This window comes from Falco peregrinus, chromosome 9, assembly GCF_023634155.1.
Source record: "Falco peregrinus isolate bFalPer1 chromosome 9, bFalPer1.pri, whole genome shotgun sequence".
NCBI classification, from domain to species: domain Eukaryota; kingdom Metazoa; phylum Chordata; class Aves; order Falconiformes; family Falconidae; genus Falco; species Falco peregrinus.
The window spans coordinates 1,071,380-1,096,106 of record NC_073729.1 but is presented as its reverse complement, the minus strand read 5'-3'; the positions used below and the strand labels follow the sequence as shown (position 1 = coordinate 1,096,106).

Sequence of the window (24,727 nt, the reverse complement as noted above, 5' to 3'; positions counted from 1 at the left end):
CTTTGTGAAACAAAATTATTTTCAAATAGTCTCTTAAAATGGTTTAGATAAATGTTCACGCAGCTTAATCTGTGACAGCCCATCACAGGGTTCACTATGTTTCCACTCTCCAAAACAGCATGCAGAGTCTGTAGGAGGCCGGGGTGAAGGCAGCTGCCATTGCATGTGTTCCAGGTCAGAGCTCTTGCGGTCCCAGTAAAGCTTTAAGTTCTTGTTCCTTCCACCACAACACCCAGGTTGCCCAGAATACTTCCCCCTGTTTAAAAAAGGTCTCTACCACAGCCCCACCATGCCAGAAAATGCAATGTTCAAGGTTATGCTGGTGACAGTCCCAGAGACAAACTTCCTCCTCAGGGCAGGTGTTTCTCTGGGCCGGTGGGGTTAGGGACACGGCACCTGGGACACTGCCAGCCTTGCATGTACAGTGCAGAGTGGGGCTGGGGGCTTGGAGGTGATGTGCTGGGTCACTGCTGCCGTTCCACAAGTCCTTGCCCTGCAAACACTGCTGGAGATGAGCAGCTTCTGCACAAATACAGGCCTCGAGGAAGGGTAGGACCATGCAAAGTGAGACCACCAGGAAGGAGCAAAGGTGGTCCTCAAGGTATCTCCTATTCACAGGACCGGTCTGTGGTAAGTGTGATGCCCTACCCTACCTCTCATGGTTCAAGAAGTTCCCATAACCCTTTCCCTCTTGCCCTGGCATTCACAGGGCCCCAGCTGGTACCTGCTGAAGGGAAAAGCCAGTCTGGCTATTCTGACTGCTACTGCAGCCACCGGACACCGTCCTCCTAAATGCCAAGCTATGGTTTCTGCTTCTGGGTGGGCTTTCACAACCCTGGGCACGAGAGGTTGTTGCAATTGCAAATCCACCTAGATAGGATTCTCAAGTGCAAGAAAGAGCAATACATAATGGTTCTAACATCCTAGCGCAGCAAACCAGAAAGTCAGCCTCTCTTCTTTAAGCTGAGTCATCTGTTAACACCTCTGACCTGAAACTTGGTTACACTGAATGTCGACAGCTGGAAACTGAAGTATCAGCTCTACGGTACACACCAGCCTCTGACATTGAGAACATCACGCCTTAAAAAGTCATGTTTACAAATAATCAGCTGGCGATCCACTGAGAAAGCTCAAAGGGCCAGACAGTGGAGCCTCAGGGTGCGCAGGCAGCTACAGGCCCACGGGACCACGGCGGCCTGTCCCTGCCGGGGCCTCCGCGGCGGCCCAAACCCTGCTGCCGCGATCGCCCCGCCAGCCGGCCCGGCCCGCGGCCTGACTCCGCCCCCCAGGCGCGCGGCCGGTGCCGTCACCGCCCCCTCACGCCGAGCGGCAGCACCCGCGGCCGCGGCGGGGAGTGAGGCGGCGCGCGGCGCGTACCGGCGCTGCTGCAGCGGCTCTCGGCGGACGGACCCCGCGCGGTCCGCGGCCCTGCTCAAACCGAGCGCCGGGGCTGTGACGTCACTCCTACGTACACGGAGGAAGCGGGCACGGGTGGTGCCGGACCCGCTCGCTCCTTGCGGCACCGCAGCGGCAGCGCGCGCTCCGGGCCGCCGAGCGGCTCGCGCCCGCTCCGGCAGGGCTGCACGAGCGCTTCCCCAGGCCGCGCTCCTCGCAGAGGCGCGCCGCGGCGCTCGGGCTGTTCGGCTCCGGGCTGGCGGGCCCCCGGCAGGGCACGGGGACCGGCCCAGCTGAGCCCGCCGCCTCCGTCGAACCGGCCCTCGGCCGGCACCGCCCACCTGCCCGGCGGGGCGGCCCCGGGAGCGAGAGGTCGAGCAGTGCAAGGCAGTTCGTTCTGCATTTTTAGTTGCGCCACGTAACCCCGGGAAGCCGCAGGTCAGGTGCGACACCGCTCGCCCAGCGGCAGAACCGCCCGAGCCCCCGGCGCGCTACCCCGTAGCTGAGGCGGCGGGGCGGACTCCCAGCAGCCCCCACGCGGCCCCGCCTCGCCTCGCCGCCATGGCGTTCTCGGAGGAAACGCTGAGGAAGCAGCTGGGCAAGGTGCGCGGGGCCCGGCCGCGGCGGCTGCGGGCGGCACCGGCTGCTCGGACGGGGCGGCGGGAGCGGGGCGGCTCGCCGCGAGTGGCCCGGGCCGGCGGCCGTGAGAGACGCAGTGCCCGGCTGGGGAAGGCTGCCGCGTGTCGAAAAGCGGTGCGGGGGGAGGGCTGAGCGGCGACCGCCCGGCTTCCCGGCAGCGCGCGCCGGCCTTAGTCCGGCCGTCCCCGCGCGCGGAAGCCGCTGGCCGGTGTGCGGGGCCGCGCGGCGCGTTCGCACGGGGCGGTGTCGCAGCCCTGGGGCGGGTCCGTTCCCGCACGGGGGCGGTGTGCGTGGGGAGGGGGGGCGTTCGTCCCGGCCGCCGCTGGGCCAGCCGGCAGGGACGAAGCGCGCAGCAGGGGCGGCGGGGAGCCGGGCAGCTGGGTCCCCCCGGGGCACAGCCCGCTGCCCCGGAGCGCGCGCCGCGTTGTGTACGTCTGCCTCGTTCGGGCACCTTTGGGTTTTTTAATTTTCTTCTCACTGCCTGCCTTGGCAGGCCGCTGCGAGCCCCGCTCCGGCCGAAGGGCGCTCTTTTCCTGCTGTCTGCGTGTCCCGCCCCACGCGGAACGTGCCCGCGCCGCCCCCGCAGCCGCCGCTGTCCCCGCTGGGCCGAGGAGCGGTGCGGTAGCCCCGGACGCGGAGGATGCTCGTTACGGCTGTCGGGTGCGGGGGTGCAGCTCGCGTGCGGCTGGCCGGGCGCGGCCCGGTCCGTCCGTGCTGACGGTCCCGTTCCAAGTGTCAGTCCCTCTGTTAGCCTGCCAGTAGGTTTTCCGCAGGCGGGAAGGAGGGAGGCGTTATTTTGTTTGGATTTGCTCAGCTCTCAAGGACAGCTTAAACATGGAAGAAATTTCCCAGAGGGTAATTACTTACACATTAAATATGTTTGTGGAAATCAACATCTTATGAAACTCATCTGAAATGTGTGCAGGTGGATCTGAGTTTTTAGTAGTAACTCGGTAATGAGATGACTTTTTAAAGAGGTTTATATTTTTATGTTTTTGATTATTTTGTACAGAGGAGACTGGATTTTACTAAGCTTCTGCTCACAGCTGTAAAGGAGGAGAAACGCTATATAAGGAGTGATGTTTAGAGTTTGAGTGTTAACGTAGCAACAGCAGACCTGTGATACCTTTAAAGCCTTTTTTTTATAAAAATAAAAATTTTTGAGAATTTATTTCACACTGTAACTGTTTATAATACTGCAAGTAATTATTACCTTTGCTGCCTTATGTTTCTGCCTTCTCTGGGTTAGTTTACCCTATCTCTGGTAATGAAAGAAGAAACCTTTAAAGTGAAACATTTTTTTTCTGATTTTCTTTTCTCCCCCTTTCCCAGTATAAGTTCAGAGACCTGACCATAGAAGAGCTAAAGAATGTTAACAAGAGCTATCCAAACTTCACGTTCTCCATGAACACATACAGTAAGAAGTGATGCAGTTACTTTGAACTGATTTTGGGGATTCTTACTTGCGATAAATTCAGGCAGTGTGTAATAGAATCTAAATAGTGTGAACATCTTTCAGTTGTGTTCCTATCTTTATTTTGGCTTGCAGTAAGTTTCTCATGTCATGTGACTATTTTTGAAAGCTCTTCCAAGAACAGATACATACAAAAACCTAAGCCACTCATTCACTAAACTTCATCTTAACTTGTCAGTAGTTACAGAAGATGGATACTGTTTAAAATTTTTTGTATGTAATAGCATTTTTCCCATATCCTGTGATCATATTGAAAACATTTTGATGGCTTTAGCTTATCAAGTGTAACTTCTGGATTCCCTTAGCCTGACTGAAAGTTCCTATGACACCAGAATTACCCAGGACACGGGTTTGCCCAACTAACCATGTGCTTAGTTGTACCAGAGCAGTTTTCGTTAAGACTCCATTATGGAATTGTCTCAGAGGGGAGGTGGGGACCTTTGTAACATTCTAGCCTTGGTTGTTTCAGGAGCAGTGTATTTGATTTCTAAAGAATTAGTGTTGTATATTGGTAGCTGTGGATGGGATTGCCGTGCCAGATTCAAAAGGATTTATTATTTTTATAAAATCATGTTTTTAATTTCAGCCTTCAAGGATGGATCCCAGAAGGACCTCCTGAATTTTACTGGGACTGTTCCAGTGAGATATGGTAAAGTAAATGAAATAAGATTTTCTTACCAGTGATGAATCTAATTGTAAAGCGTGCTGGGTGCTGCCTCTTAACAATGTACTGTGCAGCTTCTTTAAAGGTGGCCATAAAGAATTTTGAATGAATTGGCAGAAGCCACTTCTACTGCATAAACAAGTGCCTTCATGCACACACACATGCTGAAATAAGGTGGTATTCATTAGATAAGTCAATTAAGTATTTAAAAAGATCATGTAGTTTGAGACTATGTAGGCAAGCTTTTCGCTTCTAACAGAGCTTGCATGAACTCTACAAGCTCTGTGCTTGTAAAGGCAGCGTCCAGAAATAACTAGTAGGTAATTTTTTATTTTTGACTTAAAGCCTTTGAAGTCTGAGGTAAAAAGCCCTTAATAGATGTTGAGTCCTAAAGTAGGAATGAAATGGGTAGCTGTAAGAGATTTCTTTGCCTGGAAAAGAGGATGCATTGGCTGATGGAGTACCCACCCTGGGAAACAGAACAACAAAGGTTTGTATGAAGAAATCATAGAAGACATGATCAGTAGCACTTCAAGTTGATCCAGGCAAATCTGTTTTTATTAACTAGCCTAAGTAACATAAGTACTTTCTGATGTGAATCTGGAAAATGATCTGTTGGGCTTTTTTTTTTTTTTTTCCTATGTGATTATGAAGTGTGAATCACATGCACACCTGCCTTTTTTTTAGTGCCTCTTTCCAATGCAGAACCTGGTAATGGCTTTCATTTTGTGTTGAACAGGTAATTCCTATAACATACCTATTCATCTGTGGATTCTGGATTCTCATCCCTTTGCTCCTCCTATTTGCTTCTTAAAGCCAACTGTGAACATGGGCATTTTAGTGGGAAAGCATGTTGATGCTCACGGCAGGATTTATTTGCCTTACCTGCAAAACTGGAGCCATGTAAGAGGTGGAGTGGCGGACAGGGGAGGGAAGTATTTGGGAATAATGCACGGTATTGTACAGAGATCGGTGGAGAAGAATTGGTAGGGTTCAGAGCTCTTAATTTTCTGCATTTTTTTTTTGTTAAATATGTAGTGACTATGCAAAGACAACCAGAATGTTATGTGTCTTGAAATTACAGCTTTCAGACAGTCTGAAGCAATTGTAAAGGAAGTTACAAGTGATTGTAAGGAAAATTATTTTAAGCTGAAGAAAAAAGGGGCTGACTTTCTTACAGAGCAATGTTAGCCTCATGATACTTTTTCCTTTGTTGCTATGAATAATCATAATAATGCTACTAGACCAACTGAGTATCCCTCAAGAGAGTTCAATGGAAGCTTCTGTCTTTTGGGTATGTCTGTCTCAGCAGAACTCTGAAGTGTTAGCATAAAGATTCAAAAGCCAGTGCTGCTGCTATATGATTTTATGCACTGTGTTAAGTAACTTCCCTAAATATGGCTGCCAGGCCAGTAAAAATGATTTCATGAACACTAGCTTTCTGAAACAGATGGGATATATTTTACATTATCAATACAGAAGTTCCCATGGGAACTTCTGCTGACTTCTCTGTGTGTTTTGCCCAGAGGACAACTGAATTGCTGAAACTCTGGACAGTTAATTTCATCTGAGAAGACTGAATTATCTTTCCTTTAGCTATGATTTATCCCATTTATAACATTGGATGTGGCTATACCAGAGGCTTTCCTGTGTTCATAGATGTCTTAAAAAAATAGTTGCACTGATAATTTGAATTTTATAATTCCTTTTTGTTAAATTCCTTTTTATCCATACTGCTCTTTGGAAAGTATCTTCTCAAAAAATGGTGTTTTTCTTTCCCTTAAGTGTTTATGGAAGTGTTAAGTGTGTCAATAGTTAGTTCCATTAAATTTTATATAGCTACGGTTCTTTATGAACTGTTGCAATTTACAGCTGATACCACTATATGAAATAGCTAGTCAACTGTTTTGTCTTCTGTATTGCTGTATTTCAGCCTAAGTCAACTGTCATTGGATTGATCAAGGAAATGGTTACAAAATTTGAGGAAGAGCTGCCTTTGTATTCGCTTTCATCTTCCGATGCAGCCAGGCAGGCAGAACTTCTGTCCTACATTGCAAAGGTTACTGAAGGTGTGGATATTTTCATGGATTTGTATGTTATGTTCTTATATAAGTTTTATTAATTATTACTTGATATCACAAAGATGCCTACGCAGTTTTGTTATCTGAATTTTTTGTGTTTGCATGTCCACAGCGTTTGGTATTTTCTTTGTATTTCTTTGTTCAAAAGTGCCTCTTTTTGAACAAGAGAGCTCAAATTCTCTTTGTTTGAGTAAGCAGCTAATTTGGGATGTTTGTATTTAAGCCTACTGGAAAATGCTGTAGACTTGGTACTACTCATTTTTTGGAAATTACTGCAGCAGCAAAACTCAGTGTAAAATCTTATATGAGGGAAATGTGATTTTATTATAAATGCGTTGATTTTACCCAGTCACAGTCAGTCATTCTCTCAGGTCTCATTGGCTCTCACATCCACAGTTGCAAGCCTTGAGATCCACCTGACTACAGTTGCTGGTGTGCAGTGCTGAGGATAAGGAGTGCTGGCTGTTGAGCCTGTGTCATGTCTCTTGGGAGGTTCTTGTTCAGTGGTGACAAGCTGATTTCGGACTTGTCTTTTATACCCTTTGGGAGTAGATGTTATTTGGCATTTTTGCCTCATTGCTTTATCTCACTCATTGTAAGTCTTGGGAAAAATTCCTACATTTCACAGTTCTCATGTTTTCCTTATTTTACAGCTCCGGTCCTGTTGTTTTTTTCATCCTGACACATTTTCTTCAGGTTGCTCTTTTCTTCTTTAGTGGAATCACACACTGTGATCTGTGGCAACTGTGCACACCTTTCCCTTTAAACCTTTTCTGCTCTTTCTTCTGGTAATTGTATACACATGCATTCTTGTGAGCATACACCTGTGTGGCGCGCACAATACACAATTCTACGCAGTGATGCTACAAATCTCTGCATTATACTCAGAATGAGAATAGTTGTCTTACCAGTAACACTGACTAAACAACCTCAGGTCACTGTATTTTAATTGAATTCCATCTTGCACATCTTTTCAAAATATGAAGTCTTTTAAAAAAAGTTATGACCATGGTATATAGTTACACCTGTAACAGTAGCAAAGGGAGTATTGTTTGTACGGTCTTAGTGTCTAGCTTCTTGCTATTGTTATGCTCATATTTCCAGCTTAGTATCCAGAGAGGAATATTTTTCTTGTTTTACACTTTGCAATTTGTGATGAGTCTTCTGTGGCAAGGCTTGACTGTTGTTTTGAAGAAGTTTATGCAGTCTGGTTTAAGTCTGGCACAACCGTGATCCTTTATGCAGCAGCGGTGCTTGTATCGATAGAATGTGGACCAGTGCTTATGTTTGTGGTTTTCTTTTAATTGTAGGAGTGACTGACATGAAATCAAAGAGTGAATTTGGTGGAGGCAAAAGTGAAGGATGTTTTAACAAAATTACTGTTGTTGGAGCTGGAGATCTTGGCATTGCGTGTGTGCTAGCAGTTGCAGCAAAGGTACATACTTACTATAAATGGAAACAGGCCTGATTAGTAGAGAGGCTTCCAATCTAGTTCTTAGTGTCTGATGGGTAGAAATACCTCAGCAGTTTTAACAGCTGTGTCACTTGCTTCTTCAGTTAACTTACGGACACACGGAGGAGTGTTAGTTTCTGCCCTAGTTTTCTCAGTCAGCTTTATAAATACAAAGGATTGAATATTGAGTTCACTTATTTTGAAAATCCTTGGTTAAAGGATTCTTGCCTGAGTGGTAGCCTCTTACAGTGGGATCTCCTAGTCCCCTGGAAAAGGATAGTCTGATGATCTGAACTTCATTACGGCTGTGTACTTGGGGACAACAGAAACAGCAATGTTTATAACTGCCCAGAGATTTTGTGAGGGTTTTTTTTATTTGTCTCATAATGCCTTATTTTCCCATTAAAATCACTAAGATAAATTCTTTTTCTTGTGATTTGACAGTAATTTTGGCCAGTATTTTTGTTTGGTACGCAGTACAACAAACACTGGAATTGGAGGAATACTGGTTTTTATCCCACACTCATACAAGAACAAGTTTTGGTTTGTTTTATTGTTGATGTGCATTATTTTTATTCATACAGGGTGCTGCAGACAGGGTGGTTCTTCTGGATCTTTCTGAAGGTGCAGCAAAAGGAGGCACCATGGACTTGGAGATCTTTGCTCTGCCAAATGTGGAGATCAGCAAAGGTATTAGATGTTGTTTCTGGAATGGGAGTGAGTACTGCACTGTGTGTGCTTGTGCTCATTTTAATGAGAACAGGGCACCTGGAGAGATACAGAGGCTCTGGCATATAGGCCATCTTTTTAAAAAGATGTTAATCTTTTCATAGCTTCTTGCTTTTCTTTGTCTTTTCAGGGTAAAGTTGTGAAAGGAACATTCAGAAAAGCTTGCATCGCTTTTATTTCAGGCTTTTTTCATTCTGTATATAGAGGTAGAGGTGTGTGAGTCTGTACTTCCAGGGTAAGAGGCTAAGGCTGAAATTGGGCTTGTGCAGAAATACAGAGAAGCCAAGCTAGCACTTCCGTGCCATAGCTAGAGAGAGGGTTCGGGTGGGGAAAAATATGTGTGTTAAGGAGTTGGAGATAGCTGTGAGAGCAGTGTTAAAAAGGCTGGTAAACAAAGGTAGGTTTCAAAGTGCCTCTTTACTGGATTGATGCTCATTAATCATTATCACTGCATATTCAAAGAATTAGGTTTTAACAGTGTTGTCCTCAATTAGCTGTGAATGTACACTTCAACAGAGTGAGGCCATAAGACGGCTACTGTCTTTGATCTTAGTCGCAGAGGTTGTGATGATGTGGCTTGAAAGCCCTTCCAAAGGGGAAGCTTGAACTGAATTGAGCAGCTTTGCCATTCTTCCTTGCTTCTGTGTCACGGTTTGAACATAAAACAAAAAAATATTTTGCCCTCTGCAAGGTGAAGTGGGAGGCAAACAGAGACTTGTTCTGGTCCAGAATATTATCTGCTTATTCTGCACCTGACATTGCCTGCTGTATATCCTTTGATCTTATCTTGCAGGTTTTATTGCCAGCACACGTTTTTTCCTGAACCCAGGTTGTGCAACTGTACCACAAATCTCTGTTTGTGCCTTAGTAGTTACCTACTATATATTTACATTTAGCTGTGGTATAAAAACCTTGTATATTGTTGCTTGTTATGCTACTAGTAGTGTTACAATAGTACAAAATGCTTACACGCTGTCATCAGTTATTTTAGTATGGTTATATCTAGATTTGGGGCAAGTTGGTATTAATTATATCCTACATAGTATGCTTCCAGTTTGTCAGTGCACTAGGCCTCTGCTTTGGCTTCAGCTCATCGCAGAATTGTGTGACAGTCAGATTACCTTGTTTCTGTGTCCAAGCTGATCATCTTTATGGTACTCAAATATTCAGATTTACTTGCTCAAAGGCAGCTTTGACATACTAATTTCTGCAGCAAATGTGGTTGTCTGTTTTCTTGGGCTAATAAATAAATTATCCTTAACTTAATACATACATACTTAATAAATAGACTTTTGGAACAATCTTTATGGTTGTCTACACGTCCTTGATTGAGGACAAAATTTGAGATTGAGATCAAAAAGAAGCCTTGGATAAAGGAGTAAAAGTCTTTCCTCCTCTTTAAAATTTCTGTCTTGCCAAGGAAACTTGGAAATGCTTATCTGTCAACCCCGTCTAGATGTTTTCTGGTCTTTGCTCTGTTAACCTTGGACAAATTACAGTCTGCCTTCTGTGTTTGCCAGCTATGAAATGGGAAAGTAGTTCTGTGGGAGAGCCGTCTTTTACATGTGCTGTAGAAGTGCCCCAAATTCCACATGGGGGATACAGAGGGAGACAGGAGGTAAAGAATCCCTAAGCTGGATGCTGCAATTCAGCCTTTTGGATGGCTCTTTGTTTTGCATCCAAAACTCAATAGAATGGTGTACATTTTAAAAATGTATTTTCTTTATGTTTTTAGATTTTTCTGCTTCAGCTGATTCAAAAGTTGTGGTACTTACAGTTAATTCTCTGGGTAATGCTCAGACTTACCTTGATGTAATACAAAGCAACGTGGATTTGTTCAGAGGAATTATCCCAGCAATATCGCACTACAGTCAGAACACTGTTCTCCTTGTTGCTTCTCATCCAGGTATGCTGGTACTTTGCCTAATGTTCTGTCCCTCAGCTGGCTTTCTCTTAGGCCTGTTTTAAAAATACATTGCTGCTGAATATACCCACTTAGTCATAAACTCTTGCTACTCTGAAAGATGTTTTCCTTTCCAGCTTTGAGCAGGACACTGTCTTTGAGAGTTTTTTCTTTACTGTTACCAAGACAAAAGAAAAAAGTATACTTTTGTTTTATATAAAAGGTATGTATTTCTGTATGTTTCTGTACTTATTTTCAACCTGGCTGTATCTACAAGATTAACATCCATTGGCTGTTGTCTTGTCAGTTGTGAGTTTTATGTGTACATTTCTCCTGTGCAGTGAAGATATATGCAAGTGTGCTGTGTGCCGTATGAACAGACTCACAGACTACTAATGTACATAGTAGAGGTGTCCTGGTTTCAGCTGGGATAGATTTGATTTTCCTCCTAAAAGCTGGTATAGTGCTGTGTCTTGGATTTAGGATGAGAATAATGTTGATAACACCACTGAAGTTTTAGTTATTGCTAAGTAGTGCTTAGCCCAAATCAAGGACTTCATTTTCCCATGCTCTGAGAAGATGCATAAGAAGCCGGGTAGGAACCTAACCAGGGCAGCTGACCTGAACTAGCCAGAGGGATATTCCATACCATAGAACACCATGCTCAGTATATAAACTGGGGGAACTTGGCTAGGGGGGCTGATTGCTGCGCAGAGACTGGCTGGGCATTGCTCAGGGACAGGGTAAGCAACTGTTTTCCTTGGGTTTTATTTCTCTCTTTTTTTTTTTTTGTTGTTTCCCTTTTTGTTACTGTTACTATTTTATTTTATTTCAGTTACTAAACTGTTCTTAACCCACAGGCTTTACCTTTTTCCTGATTCTTCTCCTCATCCTACTGGGGCAGGGGGAGAGGGGAGGTGAGCGAGCAGCTGTGCGGTACTTAGTGGTTGGCTAGCGTTAAACCATGACAGTCCTTTTTGGCACCCGATGTGAGTCCCAAAGCGTTGAGATAATGACAGATTTGACTGGAGTGTATTAAAACTGATCTGTTATAAGCATTCATTATATTATTTTAATAGTTGCTGGTCACAATGTTGATTTATTTGCTCTCAGAGTTTGTTGCAGTTGTTCTTAGAGTTATTAAATGCCTTATTTGCTATAATGTGTTCCCTGTTGTGGTGTTTGTCATCTCTGGGGGCTGGGCTAAGGCTATCATTTCATTCTACTTTGTAAGACTGGCTTATGATATGATAGAATTGCTGGTTGTGAAACTAATCTGGTATATGTACTCAGCATTACCATCACTCTGTACTTCAGGAGCCATCTATTGGAAACCATTAATAATTACACCTTTTACAGTTTCTCCTTGGAGAGCCAATCTGTGGAGCAGACTTCTTTCCACATCTCCCCCTTCTCCTCCAGGCTAATTATGATAGCGTTTGAGAATGCTGAAAATTTTGAATATCCTTGGGATGTTGAAACCAGCATGATTCTGTTGCTAGGAGCCATGAATATGGTTCAGGTTTTATTCAGAGTTAGGCAACTAATTGCTACTCGCACCCCAGTGACAGGCACTACAGCCATTCAGACCCTGGTGATGGGTGATGCAGCTGGACCAGAGGACCAACTCGTGCTGGCGTCAATTGCACCTATACACAAGAAGAAATGGACACAAAAGACAGCTCGTCTAGTAAAGGAGGACAAAGTAGGGACATCACAAGAAGAGGCAGAACAAGAGGTTCTCAATCCCTATTCCTGAGTGAGCTGCAGGATGTGTGAAAAGATTTCAGCTGTCATCTTGGGTGCTCTGATGCTGGATTAACAGGGCTGGTAGCCTGGAATTAAGAGGGTAGGAAAGCCAGGCAGCTGGGTTCACTTTCTAGGGAAGGAGGCACTGATGAGATGATTGGAAAAGGGACAAAGCCCTCAGCCTCCAGAGGAGACTCCTGTCAAGCATGAAAGAAAGGTGTCCCTTCAAGGAAGATGTTACATGTCACCCAGGCAAGTGGAGCACTGTGGAGAAAGGTACCCAGTACCTGAGGGAATGAGCAGTGCTAGAAATCATTTATTATGACCCAAAAAATGCACAGTCCACTATGGATCCAAAGTCCAATGCATATGACCCATGTGGTGGAAATTTGTACAGAACACACCATTGTCGGATGCCAGCTCATTGGCAGTAGTGACCCGAAGAGGCACCAGCAGTGGATGAGGGGGCTCGCAGACTCCAGCAACACAAGAAACTCTTCCTCTCTATGGACTTGCATCTCAACTGTGGAAGAACTGTCTGAAAATTGGGAAAAACTGTTCCAGGGGTTCCAGCAACAAAGAGGATAGGTCCTACTCCCCACCTGTACAGGCTAGTGTCTCAGCTGTTAACAGTAAGTGTTCTTTTGCTCAAGAGAGGATATAGAGGGTGTACATGATGGTGTACCTTGTGGTTTTACCTGTGGCACCACAGAGAGGACATGAGGAAGTGGGATGGAAAATCTGCCTCTACCCTAGAGGTGCGGGTAGATGAACTGCAGGGAAGAACGATCACAAACAAGGGTTCTTCCAGGAAGATTGCTGCTCCAGTGGGCAGTTCCCCAGGCAGAGTGGAAGGGCTGATCTTACTCCTGATCCTATAGAAAGAAGTGCTTATCTGTTTTTACAAGAAGTAAGTGGGGAATCCTGTAACCAGGCCTAGAGCAGCCCTGCCTCCAGCCAGGTGGAGGAGAGGAACAACTGGGTTTACTGGATGCTGTGGATTCAGTATGTCAGACCCACCGGAGCGTAAGGCTCTGATGGATACAGTGCACAGGGCACCCCAATGCCATCAGGCTGCGAGGGGACAGAACCCATCTGTATTTCTGGAGTGCCAGGGGGAACCCAACAGCTAGCTGTACTGGGGGATGAAGTGAGCCTAACTGGGAATGTCTGGCAAAAGCACCCCATTGTGACTGGCCTAGAGGCTCCATCCATCCATCCTTGGCGCAGATTATCTCAGGAGAGGGTATTTCAAGCACCCAAAAGGGTACCGGTGGGCTTTTGGTATGGCTGCCTTGGAGCTGGAGGAAATGAAACGGCTGTCTGCCTCACCGGGTCTCTCAGAGGACCCTTCTGTTGTGGGGTTGCTGCGGGCCGAAGAGTAACAGGTGGTGATCGCTACCATAATGGTGCACTGGTGGCAACATCACACCAACTGAGACTCCCTGAATTCCAATCCATAAGCTGATTTGTTGACTAGAGAGCCAAGAAGTGATCAGCAGGACCCTCACCCATTAATAGCCTCATATGGTCAGTGTGAAAGTCTAATGGAGAGTGGAGACTAACAGTGGACTACCGTGGCCTGAATGAAGTCGTGCCGCTGAGTGCCGCTGTGCTGGACATGCTGGAATTTCAGTACGAACTGGAGTCAAAGGCAGCCACGGGGTATGCCGCAGCTGGTGTCGCTGATGTGATTTGCTCCATCCCTTTGGCAGCAGGGTGCAGGCCGCGGCTCCTTTTCACTTGGAGGGGGCATCCAGGACACCTGGAATCAACTGCCCCAGGGGTGGGGACACAGCCCTGCCATCTGCCATGGACTGATCCAGGCTGCGCTGGAATACAGCAGAAGTAGTTTGTGAGAAAGGGGAGAAAACACTCCACATCCTTCTGAAAGCTGGTTTTGCCATAAAACAAAGTAAGGTCAAGGGACCTGCACGGGAGAATCCGGTTTTTTAGGAATAAAATGGCAAGACTGGTGCCATCAGATCCCAGTGGAAGTGGTCAACTAGATGACAGCTGTGTCTCCACCAGCCAGCAAGAAACAAACACAAGCTCTCTCGGGTGTTGTTGGGCTTTGGAGAATGCACGTTCCAAAGTACAGTCTGATTGCGAGCCCTGTCTATCGAGTGACCTGGAAGAAGAATGATTTCAAAGGGGGCCCTGAGCAGCGACAAGCCTTTGAACAAGTCAAACAGGAGATAGTTTGTGCAGTAGCCCTTGGGCCAGTCTGGGCAGGGCAAGACGTAAAGAGTGCGCCCTACACCACAGCCAGGGAGAGCGGCCCTACCTGGAGCCTCTGGTAGAAAGCACCAGGGGAGACTCGAGGTCGACCCCAAGGGTTTTGGAGCCAGGGATACGGAGGATCTGAGGCCTGCTATACTCCGGTTGAAAAGGAGATATTGGCAGCTTATGGCGGGGGTTGAGCTGTTTCGGAAGTGATGGGCACTGAAGCGCAGCTCCTCATGGCACCCCAGCTGCCGGTGCTGGGCTGGATGTGCAAAGGGAGGGTCCCCTCTACACATCATGCAGCTGATGCTACGTGAGCGGGTGGGTGACGCCGGTAACAGCGAGCTCCAATAGGAAACCCCAGTCGTCCAGGAGTGTTGGAAGCGATCATGAGCTGGCCAGAAGGCAAAGATTTCGGGATGTCACCAGAGGAGGAGGCGAACCGTGCTGAAGAGGCCCCACCATATAATGCGCTACCAGAACAGGAGAAGCCATACGCCCTGTCCACTGGTGGGCCCTGCCGTATTGTAGGGAAGCATGGTGGAAGGCAGCTGTGTGAAGTCCCACACGACAAGTCACAGAAACTGCTGAAGGCCAAAGTGAACGGAATCAGTCTGCAGAGGTGAGAGCTATCCAGATGGCTTTAGATGTTGCTGAACGAGAAAAACGGCCAATACTGTATCTCTATCCTGACTCAGGGATGGTGGCAAATGCCCTGTGGGGGTGGCTACAGCAATGGAAACAGAGTAGTTAGCAGCACAGAGGTAAACCCATCTGGGCTGCCGCATTGTGGCAAGATGCTGCTCCCCATGTGGAGAACCTGGTTGTGAAGGTGCGTCATGTAGATGCTCACGTACCCAAGAGCTGGGCCACTGAAGAACATCTAAACAACCATCAGGTGGATCAGGCTGCAAGACTGAAGTGGCTCAGGTGGATCTGGACTGGCAACATGGGGCGAGTTATTTATAGGGCGATAGGCCCGTGACACCTCAGGCCATCAAGGAAGAGATGCAATGTATAGATGGGCTTGTGACTGAGGGGTGGACTTGACCGTGGACACTATCACACAGGTTATTCGTGAATGTGAAACGTGCTGCAGTCAGGCAAGCCAAGCGGTTAAAGCCCCTCTGGTACTGGGGAAATACAAACATGGGGAGGGCTGGCAGGTTGGTTTTATCGCCCTCCCACAAACCCGCCAAGGCAAGCGCCATGTGCTTACAACGGTGGAAACAATCGCCATGGCTGGGAATATATCCTGTGCCCCATGCTACTGCCTGGAACACTGTCCTTGGAAAAACAAGTCTTACAGTGACATGGTACCCCAGGAACAACCGAGTCAGATAATGGGACTTATTTCTGAAATCAACCTCATAGACACTTGGGCCAACGACCATGGCACTGAGTGGGTGTATCGCATCCCCTATCACGCACCAGCCTCTGGGGAAGCTGAATGATATGACGGACTGTTAAAGACTACACTGAGAGCGGTGGGTGGTGGGACCTTCAAACATTGGGATGCACATTTAGCAAAAGCCACCTGGTTATTCAGCGCTAGAGGATGTGCCAGCTGGGCTGGCCCTGCCCAACATACATGCTGTGGAAGGGGATAAAGTCCCTGCAGTGCACATAAAAATACGCTGGGGAAGACAGTTTGGGTTATTCCTGCTTCAGGCAAAGGTGAACCCATCTGTGAGACTGCTTTTGCTCAAGGACCTGGGTGCACATGGTGGGTAGTGTGGGCGTGTGGGGAAGTCTGATGTGTATCTCAGGGGGATTTGACTCTGGGTGAGAATAGCCAGTGAGTTACGCTGTATGATGTTAATTGCATGTCGTTACTACTGTGGTGGCTATATGCCGTATCAAGGGTATTACAGTAAAAATCACCCAGATTAATGAAGAATGAACTTCAGTGAAACAGGACAAATGCAGCAGTGGTGGAATCAGAACTGGCTTCAGCATACAACAATCCAACACCATCTTTCCTGCCCTGGAAGATTGTTATGATGACAGATGGAGCCCAAAGTCATGGACTAAATGAACTCAACAGACTTTTACAGGGATGGCCCACAGACTATGGGAATCATATCTGTGTGTATGTATCAAAATACAGGAAAGGTGATGGTGGTTAACTGGGATGTATTGGAAGTGTGAGACCTAGACGTGATGTAAGTGGTATAGAATAGGGGGTGGATATTGTCCTGGTTTTGGCTGGGATAGAGTTAATTTTCTTTGTAGTAGCAGGTACAGTGCTGTGCTTTTGGATTTAGTACGAGAATAATGTTGACAACACAGTGATGTTTGGGTTGCTATGTGGTGCTTACTCTAAATCAAGAGCTTCCCAGTTTTCTGTGCTGTGCTAACCATGAGGTGCACAAGAAGCTGGGAGGAAGCAGAACAGGGACAATAGTGTTCATATTAAATATTGTAGCTGCGTTTTGGTGGAAAGTTTAAATCTGTTGGGTCAGTGATACTGTGAACTAAGACAAAGTAAAAACACTACTTAGAGGGGAAAGAAGTAAGGTTGAGCCTCTCTGTCTTGTAGACACACTGAAGACAGCCTTTCCCTATTTCTCAAGCACCTTTTACCCTTCCTATCATTCAGAGCTGTCGAGATGGAGAAGAGAGTGCTTGCCAAATTGAAAGAAATTAAATACTGGCTGAATTAAATTTAGAAGCACGTGAGATTTTTGGTAGAGGGAAGCATGATGACGCATTCTAAAGTTTCACTTGACTTTTCTTAAAACTTTACTTGAGCTATGAATGTTCTTCACCTGGTCCCCACCTGACTTGGTGTTTTAGGTTGAGATAAACTACTGGTAGGTTCTTACATGCTTATACCTTTTCTACAGTAAACCACTTGGTCCTGAGTGTTGTGTAGTTGTGATTCGTGGTTTGCAGTTGTATTGAATTTTGAGTTCACATACTTCTCTTTCACACACAGTTGAAGTAATGACATATGTGTCATGGAAGCTGAGCGCGTTTCCGAAAAGCAGAGTTATTGGAGTAGGTGCCAACCTAGATACTGAGAGGTTTCAGTATATACTGGCAAATCTTTTGAAAGCTCAGGTGCTGGCAAAAGATGCTTGGATTATTGGTGAACAAGGGGAAGACAAAGGTAAAGCAATACTTCATTACAACTGAGTATGTAACGACCTTGTAGTGCTTAAGTAATTCAGTTATGAAAGAATAATTGAGAAAAGTAATGAAGATAAGGTAGTCATAAGTAGGGTGGTAGATTGTATTATTTAGAACTGTTATTATGAAAATTTGCTGTGTGTCCAGGACTGTAGACCTGGAGTAGTAGCAAAAGAAATCAACATTTGTCACAGTAAAAATAAATATATATATATATATATATATGTATAAAGTACAACCTCAAGTGCTTTTTATTTAGTATAACAATATAGGTTAAAGATATTGAAGGAGGAGAGAAATGTGGTATAACATGTGGTAGATTACTGGTAATGTAAGAGTTCCTACATATTACTTCATTTTTCAGCAAGTCTCTCTGGCCAGGTGCAGAGTTTATTTCAGCAGTGCAGGGAAACTTTGAAGGTCGTCAATTATGTTAGGTGGTTGTGGGGGAAGGAAAGTTTGGGAAGCTTGAGAGTTTTTTATTATTAAAATTTTTTTCTTCTCTTTGCCTTACCTGATACCTGGTTTAGTCGCTGTTTAGATGTGCATTTAAACATTGATTGTTTCTATTTAGTACCATTGTGGACCAGTTGTAATTTAGTTGCAAATCAAATGGAAGCAGTGGCTGCTCGTAACTCAAGAGAAAAGGTGGCTAGCAGGTAACAGCATTATAATCTTAATTTTTTTTTTTCTTCATGTTTGAGCACTTGATGTTTGCAGAGTTTCTTCCCTCAGCTCTTTATGAAGAGGAAGTTTGCTCTAAAATGTTCACACATAGAGTTTATAGGTCTGGGAGTCATTCACTTTTATATATGTTTATATTCTGACTGTTTCTCTGAAATTCTTAATAATGTTGTGCCTGTGATGATATAAGGGCAAGAAAAGCTTTGCAGAATATACACTAGAATATTAGAGTTCTCAGTTTGATTGTGTGGTTAAAAAAAAAAAAAAAAAAGACAAGTCTTCTGGCACACTTTGCAGAGCTTGTGTAGAAGCAGTTTACTTCAAAGCACAGTACAAGTTTGGATCCGTTTACCTCATTTCATTAGCCACATATCAGTTACACCTCTTGACAGAAAATAGAATTGTTATTGGTGTGGGTAAAATGTACAGAAATAAATTCTTTACAGCAATTCTTAATTCCCTTCTGTTGTTTTCTGAAACAGAATGTTTTTCTAGCACAGTTTACCTGATACGATACACTTAATTTGTTTTCTGGGTTTTACATATAAACTAAAACGTGAATAATTAAACTCTAAACCTTAACATTTTTCTCCTTTTTCTGGTTTATACAGAGCTATGGAAGTTCTGAAGGGAAAAGGCCAGAGGTCTTGGTCTGTTGGGCTCTCAGTGGCTGATTTGACGGACAGTATACTGAAAGATAAAAGAAAGGTTCATTCAGTATCCACTCTGGCAAAGGTAAATGTTTTATATTATCTTTTGGTTGGCACTGGAATTATATTATTCATACTGGATATGACAATTAATTTTAGCAGCACAGACATCTCACTTAAAGCAACTGTTCTGAAGTAGCACTACTTCCATTACTTTCTTCCAATAACAGCTTTCAATTCTGGTCCAGAAATAAGCAAAAATCAATTACTGTCTTAATCTGAAACCAATATTAAAAGTGGATTATTCTCACAAAAGTACAAGAGTCCAGAGGGAAAATATGTTCAAGGTTACTGACCAGCTCCCCCAGAAGAGCTGGAGTTTGCAAATGAAGGGAAATGCGCATGTTGCAGTTTCCAAGTGCTCAGTATTTAATGTAGATTTTTTTTTTTTTCTTTTCCCCAAGGGCCAAAAGAGTTTGGTATCTTTCATGAAAGTATAAAATGCATTTTCTGCCAGTATTTTATTTGACCAGCTTTGAAACAGTAGCTTTCTTAGTCCTTGATATTTTACATTGAGGAAAAGATTATGAAGCTACATTTAACTTAAAATTGTAGACTGAACTTCATTTAGTTTATCCTAAGAGGCCTCATTAAAACATTAAGTCATTTTGTATGAGGAAAAAAGCTCATGAAGGTACATTTACTTGTCGCTTATGTTTACAGGCTTCAGAAGGGTGATTTGCATGTCCCAGTACAGGGAATTTGAGGAGGCTGCTTATTCTACCAAGTACAAACACATACCTAATTTGATCGTTATATTCTCACATAAAGTTTTTAATTGATTGTGAACTAAATGCAGATATAGAGGTGTGACAAGTCTTAAGTTTCAGAGTAACTAGAGAATGTAAAATTTCCCATACAGATCCTAAAAATAAAAAAAATTTACAGTGTAAACTTGAATTATAGTGACATGTTTAATCAAGTCCCTCACAGAATGAATGTGGGATCAATACTTGAAAAATATTCCCCAGATAGTTCTCTTTGCCTGCATTTTTTAAATTTCTTTTGTTCAGTCCTAAAAGAACTAATGATGGTGTACTATTGAGTGTCCCTGCTTGTTCTACATAAGAAACAGGTTAAACAGTGTTACGGTGCTTTGTAGTATAAACTTTGCCTGCATTATAAAGGTCTGATATATCTATATTGGGAAACTCCTCTGAGTGGCATGGCACAAGACTTTTTTTTTTTTTTACCTGTACAGTAATAGTGTACAGTTTCTATACAGTAACCCATTGCACGGGATCTAAAATAACTGGAATTTGACCTATACAAAACATGCTATATGATGGAGTATCCTTGGTTAATTAAAATAATCAAGTTATTTTGTGTAATTCCATGCTTCAGACAGAGCCAGAAGTAAGTAACTGACAGCATCCTTTGTGTGTTTTCAGGGATGTTGCAATATAAACAGTGAAGTATTCTTAAGTCTACCGTGTATTCTTGGAACCAGTGGAGTGATTGAAATGGTCAAACTAGAAGAAGATCCACTAGTGCAAGAGAAACTGCAAAGCAGTGCGGGATTAATTCATGACCTTCAGCAGCAACTGAAACTGTAAGCACCCACAAGGGAAGCCCCAGTGTCTGCTCACCAGTTGGAGATTTGCTGGGCAGAAAGGGTTGCTTGGTATATCTGGATTTCTATATAAAACAAGAAGTTGTTTTACTTTCCTTTCAAAAAGTGCTTTCTTGGTTTTGGTCTAAATTACTTAATACTGCACTACACAGTACTTTCTTATTTGAGAGATGCACTTCCAATGGCCAAAATGAGGAGGGTAATGTGCAAGAATGTTTTATGTAAATTCAGATGACTTTTGCCTCTGGCTTTTTGTTGCCACTTATAGCCTGATTCTTGGGTTATTCTTAGCTTTTTGCACCTGCTTAGGACACAGTCTAGGAGAGCATCTTACCCAGCTCTGTAGAAACTCCAGTGTGCAGAGCCTGCTAGAACTCTTCCTCCTGGTTTTTAAGTGTTACATCAGGGGCTTGTCTAGAGTGTGGTCACACTCCAGCTCTTCAGGGCACTGGGGGTTGGAGTTTTGATAGCTTGATCTTTTGTGCCTGCCGTAGGTGCTCTTACATCAGTGAACTCCTGCTTATTACTAAGGGGGGGAAAAAGTGAAAAGCATGATATTAGCCATATCCTTCAAACCTGAGTACTGGAGATTAATTTCTGTTGTATGTTTAATGATGTCTGAGACTTTCTGGTCATGACTTGTTTGCTCTTATTCATAAGGATGTTCAGAGTGCTAAAGCATCTGCAGTTCTCAGTACACACGTCTTACCCTGTGCAGTATTGAACAGGTGCCCTTCCTGAAAGGGAGGAGCAGGAGGTGGGTTTCAAATAAAGAACAAAATGTAACAGTTAAGTAATGCAGAAATATCTGCAAGTTCAGGCCTTGATCCAAAGCCAGCTGATGTCGGTAAGCTTTACTTCAGCCTGATACAGCTAGTTCAGAAGGCAACAGAACCTGCAGCCCTCCAGAGGAGGCCTAGCACGTGATGAAAAAGCAGGGTGTGGGTTTTTAGGTAAATCAGAAAGCAGCTGTTCTTAAGATGAAGGTTTTAGGGTTGTAATCTCTTGATTCATTGTACAGGTAGAAGATTATATTCATCCTGATTATACCTTGGCATCACATTGGAGACGGAGATGGGGGCTCTACTCCTGCTGTGTGCAGCTGCAGCTTAGAAATTACATTCCATGTTTATGTTTTGAGGAGTAATTGGGTAAATATTGATAAAGCTTTCTAAGCAAAAGCTGAGTCTCTGTCAGAGCAAAAGATCTGTTCCTTTGTGACTTCTGGATATATCTCACAGAGGCAGACTCACAAGGAATTCTGAGTTTATCTTAGAATTAAGATAAAAATAGAAAGAAAATTCAGCAATTTAATTTTTTTTTTTCATGGAGTGCTCACATTTCCTTCTTTGTGGTGATCAGTAATAGGGCAAAATTAGCAATGGCTGCAGGTGACCTACTTTGCTGCTGTATTAAAAAAAAAAACCAACACAATGGTTCAACTTTGGGGTTTGTTCCCCCGCCCCCCCCCCCCCCTTACAGCATATAATTACGGCTTTACATTGTTCTTCAAGGTGTTTAATCTATTGAGCATTTATTCTCCCGTGAACAGTTGAGGTGTTTTGTTTATTTGGGGTTGTTTATTAGTAATTTTAAGCATAAAAAGTTGCAACTCTTCCAGGGACTTGTTTTTTAGAGTGATGCTTCTCATCTCGGCTTGCCACCCTCGCGTTTGTGTTGTATCCCTTGAAAAGGAATCAGACGGGGTCGCAGATCGATCGGTGTGGTGGGGAGAGGCACTGCACGTTCTCCCGGAACACCATTTCCCAGAAATACCGAACAATACACGGCACTGCAAAGGATTTCTGGGACGGTCTCTGCAGTATTTTTGATACACAGCGCGCTGCTGCAGCGCGGCGGCTCCGAGGGACGCCTACGGGCAGGGGAGGGCGGCCGGGACCAAGCGGGCCCCCGGCGACGGCCCTGCCCCCCGCACCGCGCCCCGGCAGCCCCCGCCGCCCGCCTCGTCCTGCGGCACGTGACACACGCAGCTCACCTCCCGGAAGCGGTGTCACCGCCGGGCGGAAGCGGCTGTCGCTGCCGGAAGTGGGCGCGTGCGGCCGCTTCCTGTTTTTATGTAGGGGTGGGGAGCGGCGGCCTGGGCCGGGCCGGTGTGTGGCGGCGGCGGCACCGGGAGCGGCAGCTGGGCGCAGGAGGGGCCGGCCGCCATGGCAGTCTCCGAGAGCCAGCTCAAGAAAATGCTTGCCAAGGTAACGGCGCAGCCGGGGCGCGGAGAGCCCCTTCCACTCCCTACCGGCCCAGCCCGGCGGCTGCGAGCCGTCTCCGCCCTCCGCCTACCGCGGCCCGTCGGTCGGCCCGTCCTCGGCCGGGGCTGGGCGGGGGGAGCGGCGCGTGGGCCCCTGGGCGCCTGGTGTGCGCCCGGGACAGGGCGCGGGCCCCGCGTCTCCTTCGGCCTCGGCGCGGGCCCTCGGCAGGGGCCGGCTCCCCATCCCCGCTTCTCTCCGCACGGGCAGGCGCCAGCTTGCGGCTTTGTCCCGGGCCGGCAGCGGTGGGAGCGTGTCCGGCCGCCTGGAGCCTGGGAGGGGCGCGGGGGGCCGCAGCCTGACAGATGCCGTTATTTGTAGTTCTATGAAGCTTTAGTTCTGGGTTGGGATGGTGCCGGTGGCAGCTGAACAGGAACCATTTGCCGAGCTGAAGCTGCCGTGCAGCGAAGCGGATTGGAGCTGCGATGTGTGGTGTTGGGGTTGTAACAGCGTCGTTCACATTCACTGGTTAAATGAAAGTGGAATGCGAGTTCAACTTCATTGACTAAGGGTGGGGGTTTATTACCTTTGTTTAAGGAAACGAAAATCTATTGGAAGGTAAATCGTTAATCACTGAATCATCTAGAGCCATGTCTAGTTGTGCCACTTTTCAGGTGACAACTGGGCTTTGTCCAGCAGCTTGAAATGAAACCCTCTCAGGCTGAATAATTCTGGGGAGTTGTTGTTGGTGGTGTAATTTTTAAAATGACATTTAATCGTCATATTTGCAGAATTTTAAAATTAAATACAACAGGTGAGGATCTGATCAAAACTGGAAAAACCTTATTAAGGGGTCTTTCACCTGCATGGACTCATAAGCACATCTTTATCAGCTTGAAAATGAGTGCTGAATACTAACTCCATGTCAGTAAATGAGATTATATATTTGTGTACACCTGTCTTCCCTAAATTAAAATTGATGTGCTACAAGAAGAAACAGAATTTAAGGTAGACCTGTGGCGTCTTTCCCCAACACTTGCCCATTTTATACTGCCATCTGACTTTCTGTAGGTAAGTTCAAAGTGCAGTGTAATTAATTGCTGATGAAAAATGAAGTTCTATTCCACTAATTTATTTTTTTTAAATAGTTACGCTTTCTGTTCTGTAGAGGGAAGTTTAGTGATATTTACCATATTGAATAGTTCAGTGTGTGAGATAACAAAAGACTTAAGTCCTAGTTTAGGTGAACATAAGCGCTTGACTTCAGGTATTTGCCTGCTGTTTTTATGTAGGAAAGTTTCATCTCTATGATCTGTTTCCTGATACATGAAACAAGGAGGATGCATTTGCCATCTGAGAACAGAGGAGGGGAAAAAATTAAGTTTAGAAATGAAGAATTCAAATTATTCAGTTCTAGTTACCTTTGTAGAAATCACTAGAATCTTACATTTTTCAGAGAGATTCTGGTATTTCTTGGAAATGCACAGCTACTTTCTGTACGAACACAGAAAAAGATTGTCTTGTTATATTCTAGTACTCCTTAGAGTGGAAAAGAGAAATAAGCACTAAAGAGTATACGTTGTGCTTTAAGTAATAAAAAATTCTATAGAAATTGTCATTCTCATTGGGAAAAACTTCATATGTCTTTTTAATATACAAAACTTTGATCTTCTATAGTTATCTGGATCTAAGTATTGAAATTACTAGCTCACGTAGCCCTTAAATTTGCTTGTGGCAACTGCTGGTATTTTACAAGCTTTTCTCTAATTATTCATTACTCAGTGTAAAAACTGAGTATTGGAAAAACAATAGTCTTAGTTTTAAGAGACATATGAAAATATTTTTTAATTTTCAGGTGTTTGGCCTAATTTCTAAAATCACCCCAGGTAAGCAGACCTCGGTGTTATCAACCCTATCACCTACTGTGTACCAGATTCCCGGTACACCTGCTGAGTAGGCAGGTGCCGTTTTATCTATTCCTTGACTAAAGTTATGCCAAAAGTGGAGTTAAATCCTGACTCTGAACCCTTGTGCTTGTTGGGAGCTTCTGTTAGTGGAAGCCAATTCTTTTTTTAATAGTGATTATGCAGTCTTCTTGAGCCTATATC

At 44.9% G+C, this 24,727-nt stretch overlaps 2 protein-coding genes across 6 annotated transcripts in view; both read left to right on the top strand.

The window, feature by feature from the left end:
- The first annotated feature begins 1,583 nt into the window (after positions 1 to 1,583).
- UEVLD (UEV and lactate/malate dehyrogenase domains) overlaps positions 1,584 to 24,727 on the top strand; it is a 26,791-nt gene continuing 3,647 nt past the window's right edge. Inside the window, exons 1-14 of one of the 4 annotated variants that reach the window (XM_055814763.1) lie at positions 1,942 to 1,998; positions 3,047 to 3,103; positions 3,367 to 3,451; positions 4,095 to 4,157; positions 4,912 to 5,075; positions 6,106 to 6,241; positions 7,564 to 7,688; positions 8,291 to 8,396; positions 10,171 to 10,341; positions 17,255 to 17,428; positions 18,023 to 18,107; positions 18,744 to 18,867; positions 20,234 to 20,394; positions 21,437 to 21,601. In XM_055814763.1, coding sequence (XP_055670738.1) covers positions 1,957 to 1,998; positions 3,047 to 3,103; positions 3,367 to 3,451; positions 4,095 to 4,157; positions 4,912 to 5,075; positions 6,106 to 6,241; positions 7,564 to 7,688; positions 8,291 to 8,396; positions 10,171 to 10,341; positions 17,255 to 17,428; positions 18,023 to 18,107; positions 18,744 to 18,867; positions 20,234 to 20,394; positions 21,437 to 21,440 — 1,497 coding nt within the window. In that variant the 5' untranslated portion in view covers positions 1,942 to 1,956 and the 3' untranslated portion in view covers positions 21,441 to 21,601. The other 3 variants (XR_008748882.1, XR_008748880.1, XM_055814764.1) reach the window with 3 other exon arrangements.
- TSG101 (tumor susceptibility 101) overlaps positions 22,451 to 24,727 on the top strand; it is a 22,654-nt gene continuing 20,377 nt past the window's right edge. The window contains exon 1 of one of the 2 annotated variants that reach the window (XM_055814765.1): positions 22,451 to 22,625. In XM_055814765.1, the coding sequence (XP_055670740.1) occupies positions 22,584 to 22,625 (42 nt within the window). In that variant the 5' untranslated portion in view covers positions 22,451 to 22,583. The remainder of the gene's footprint in view (positions 22,626 to 24,727) is intronic. The other variant, XM_055814766.1, reaches the window with a different exon arrangement.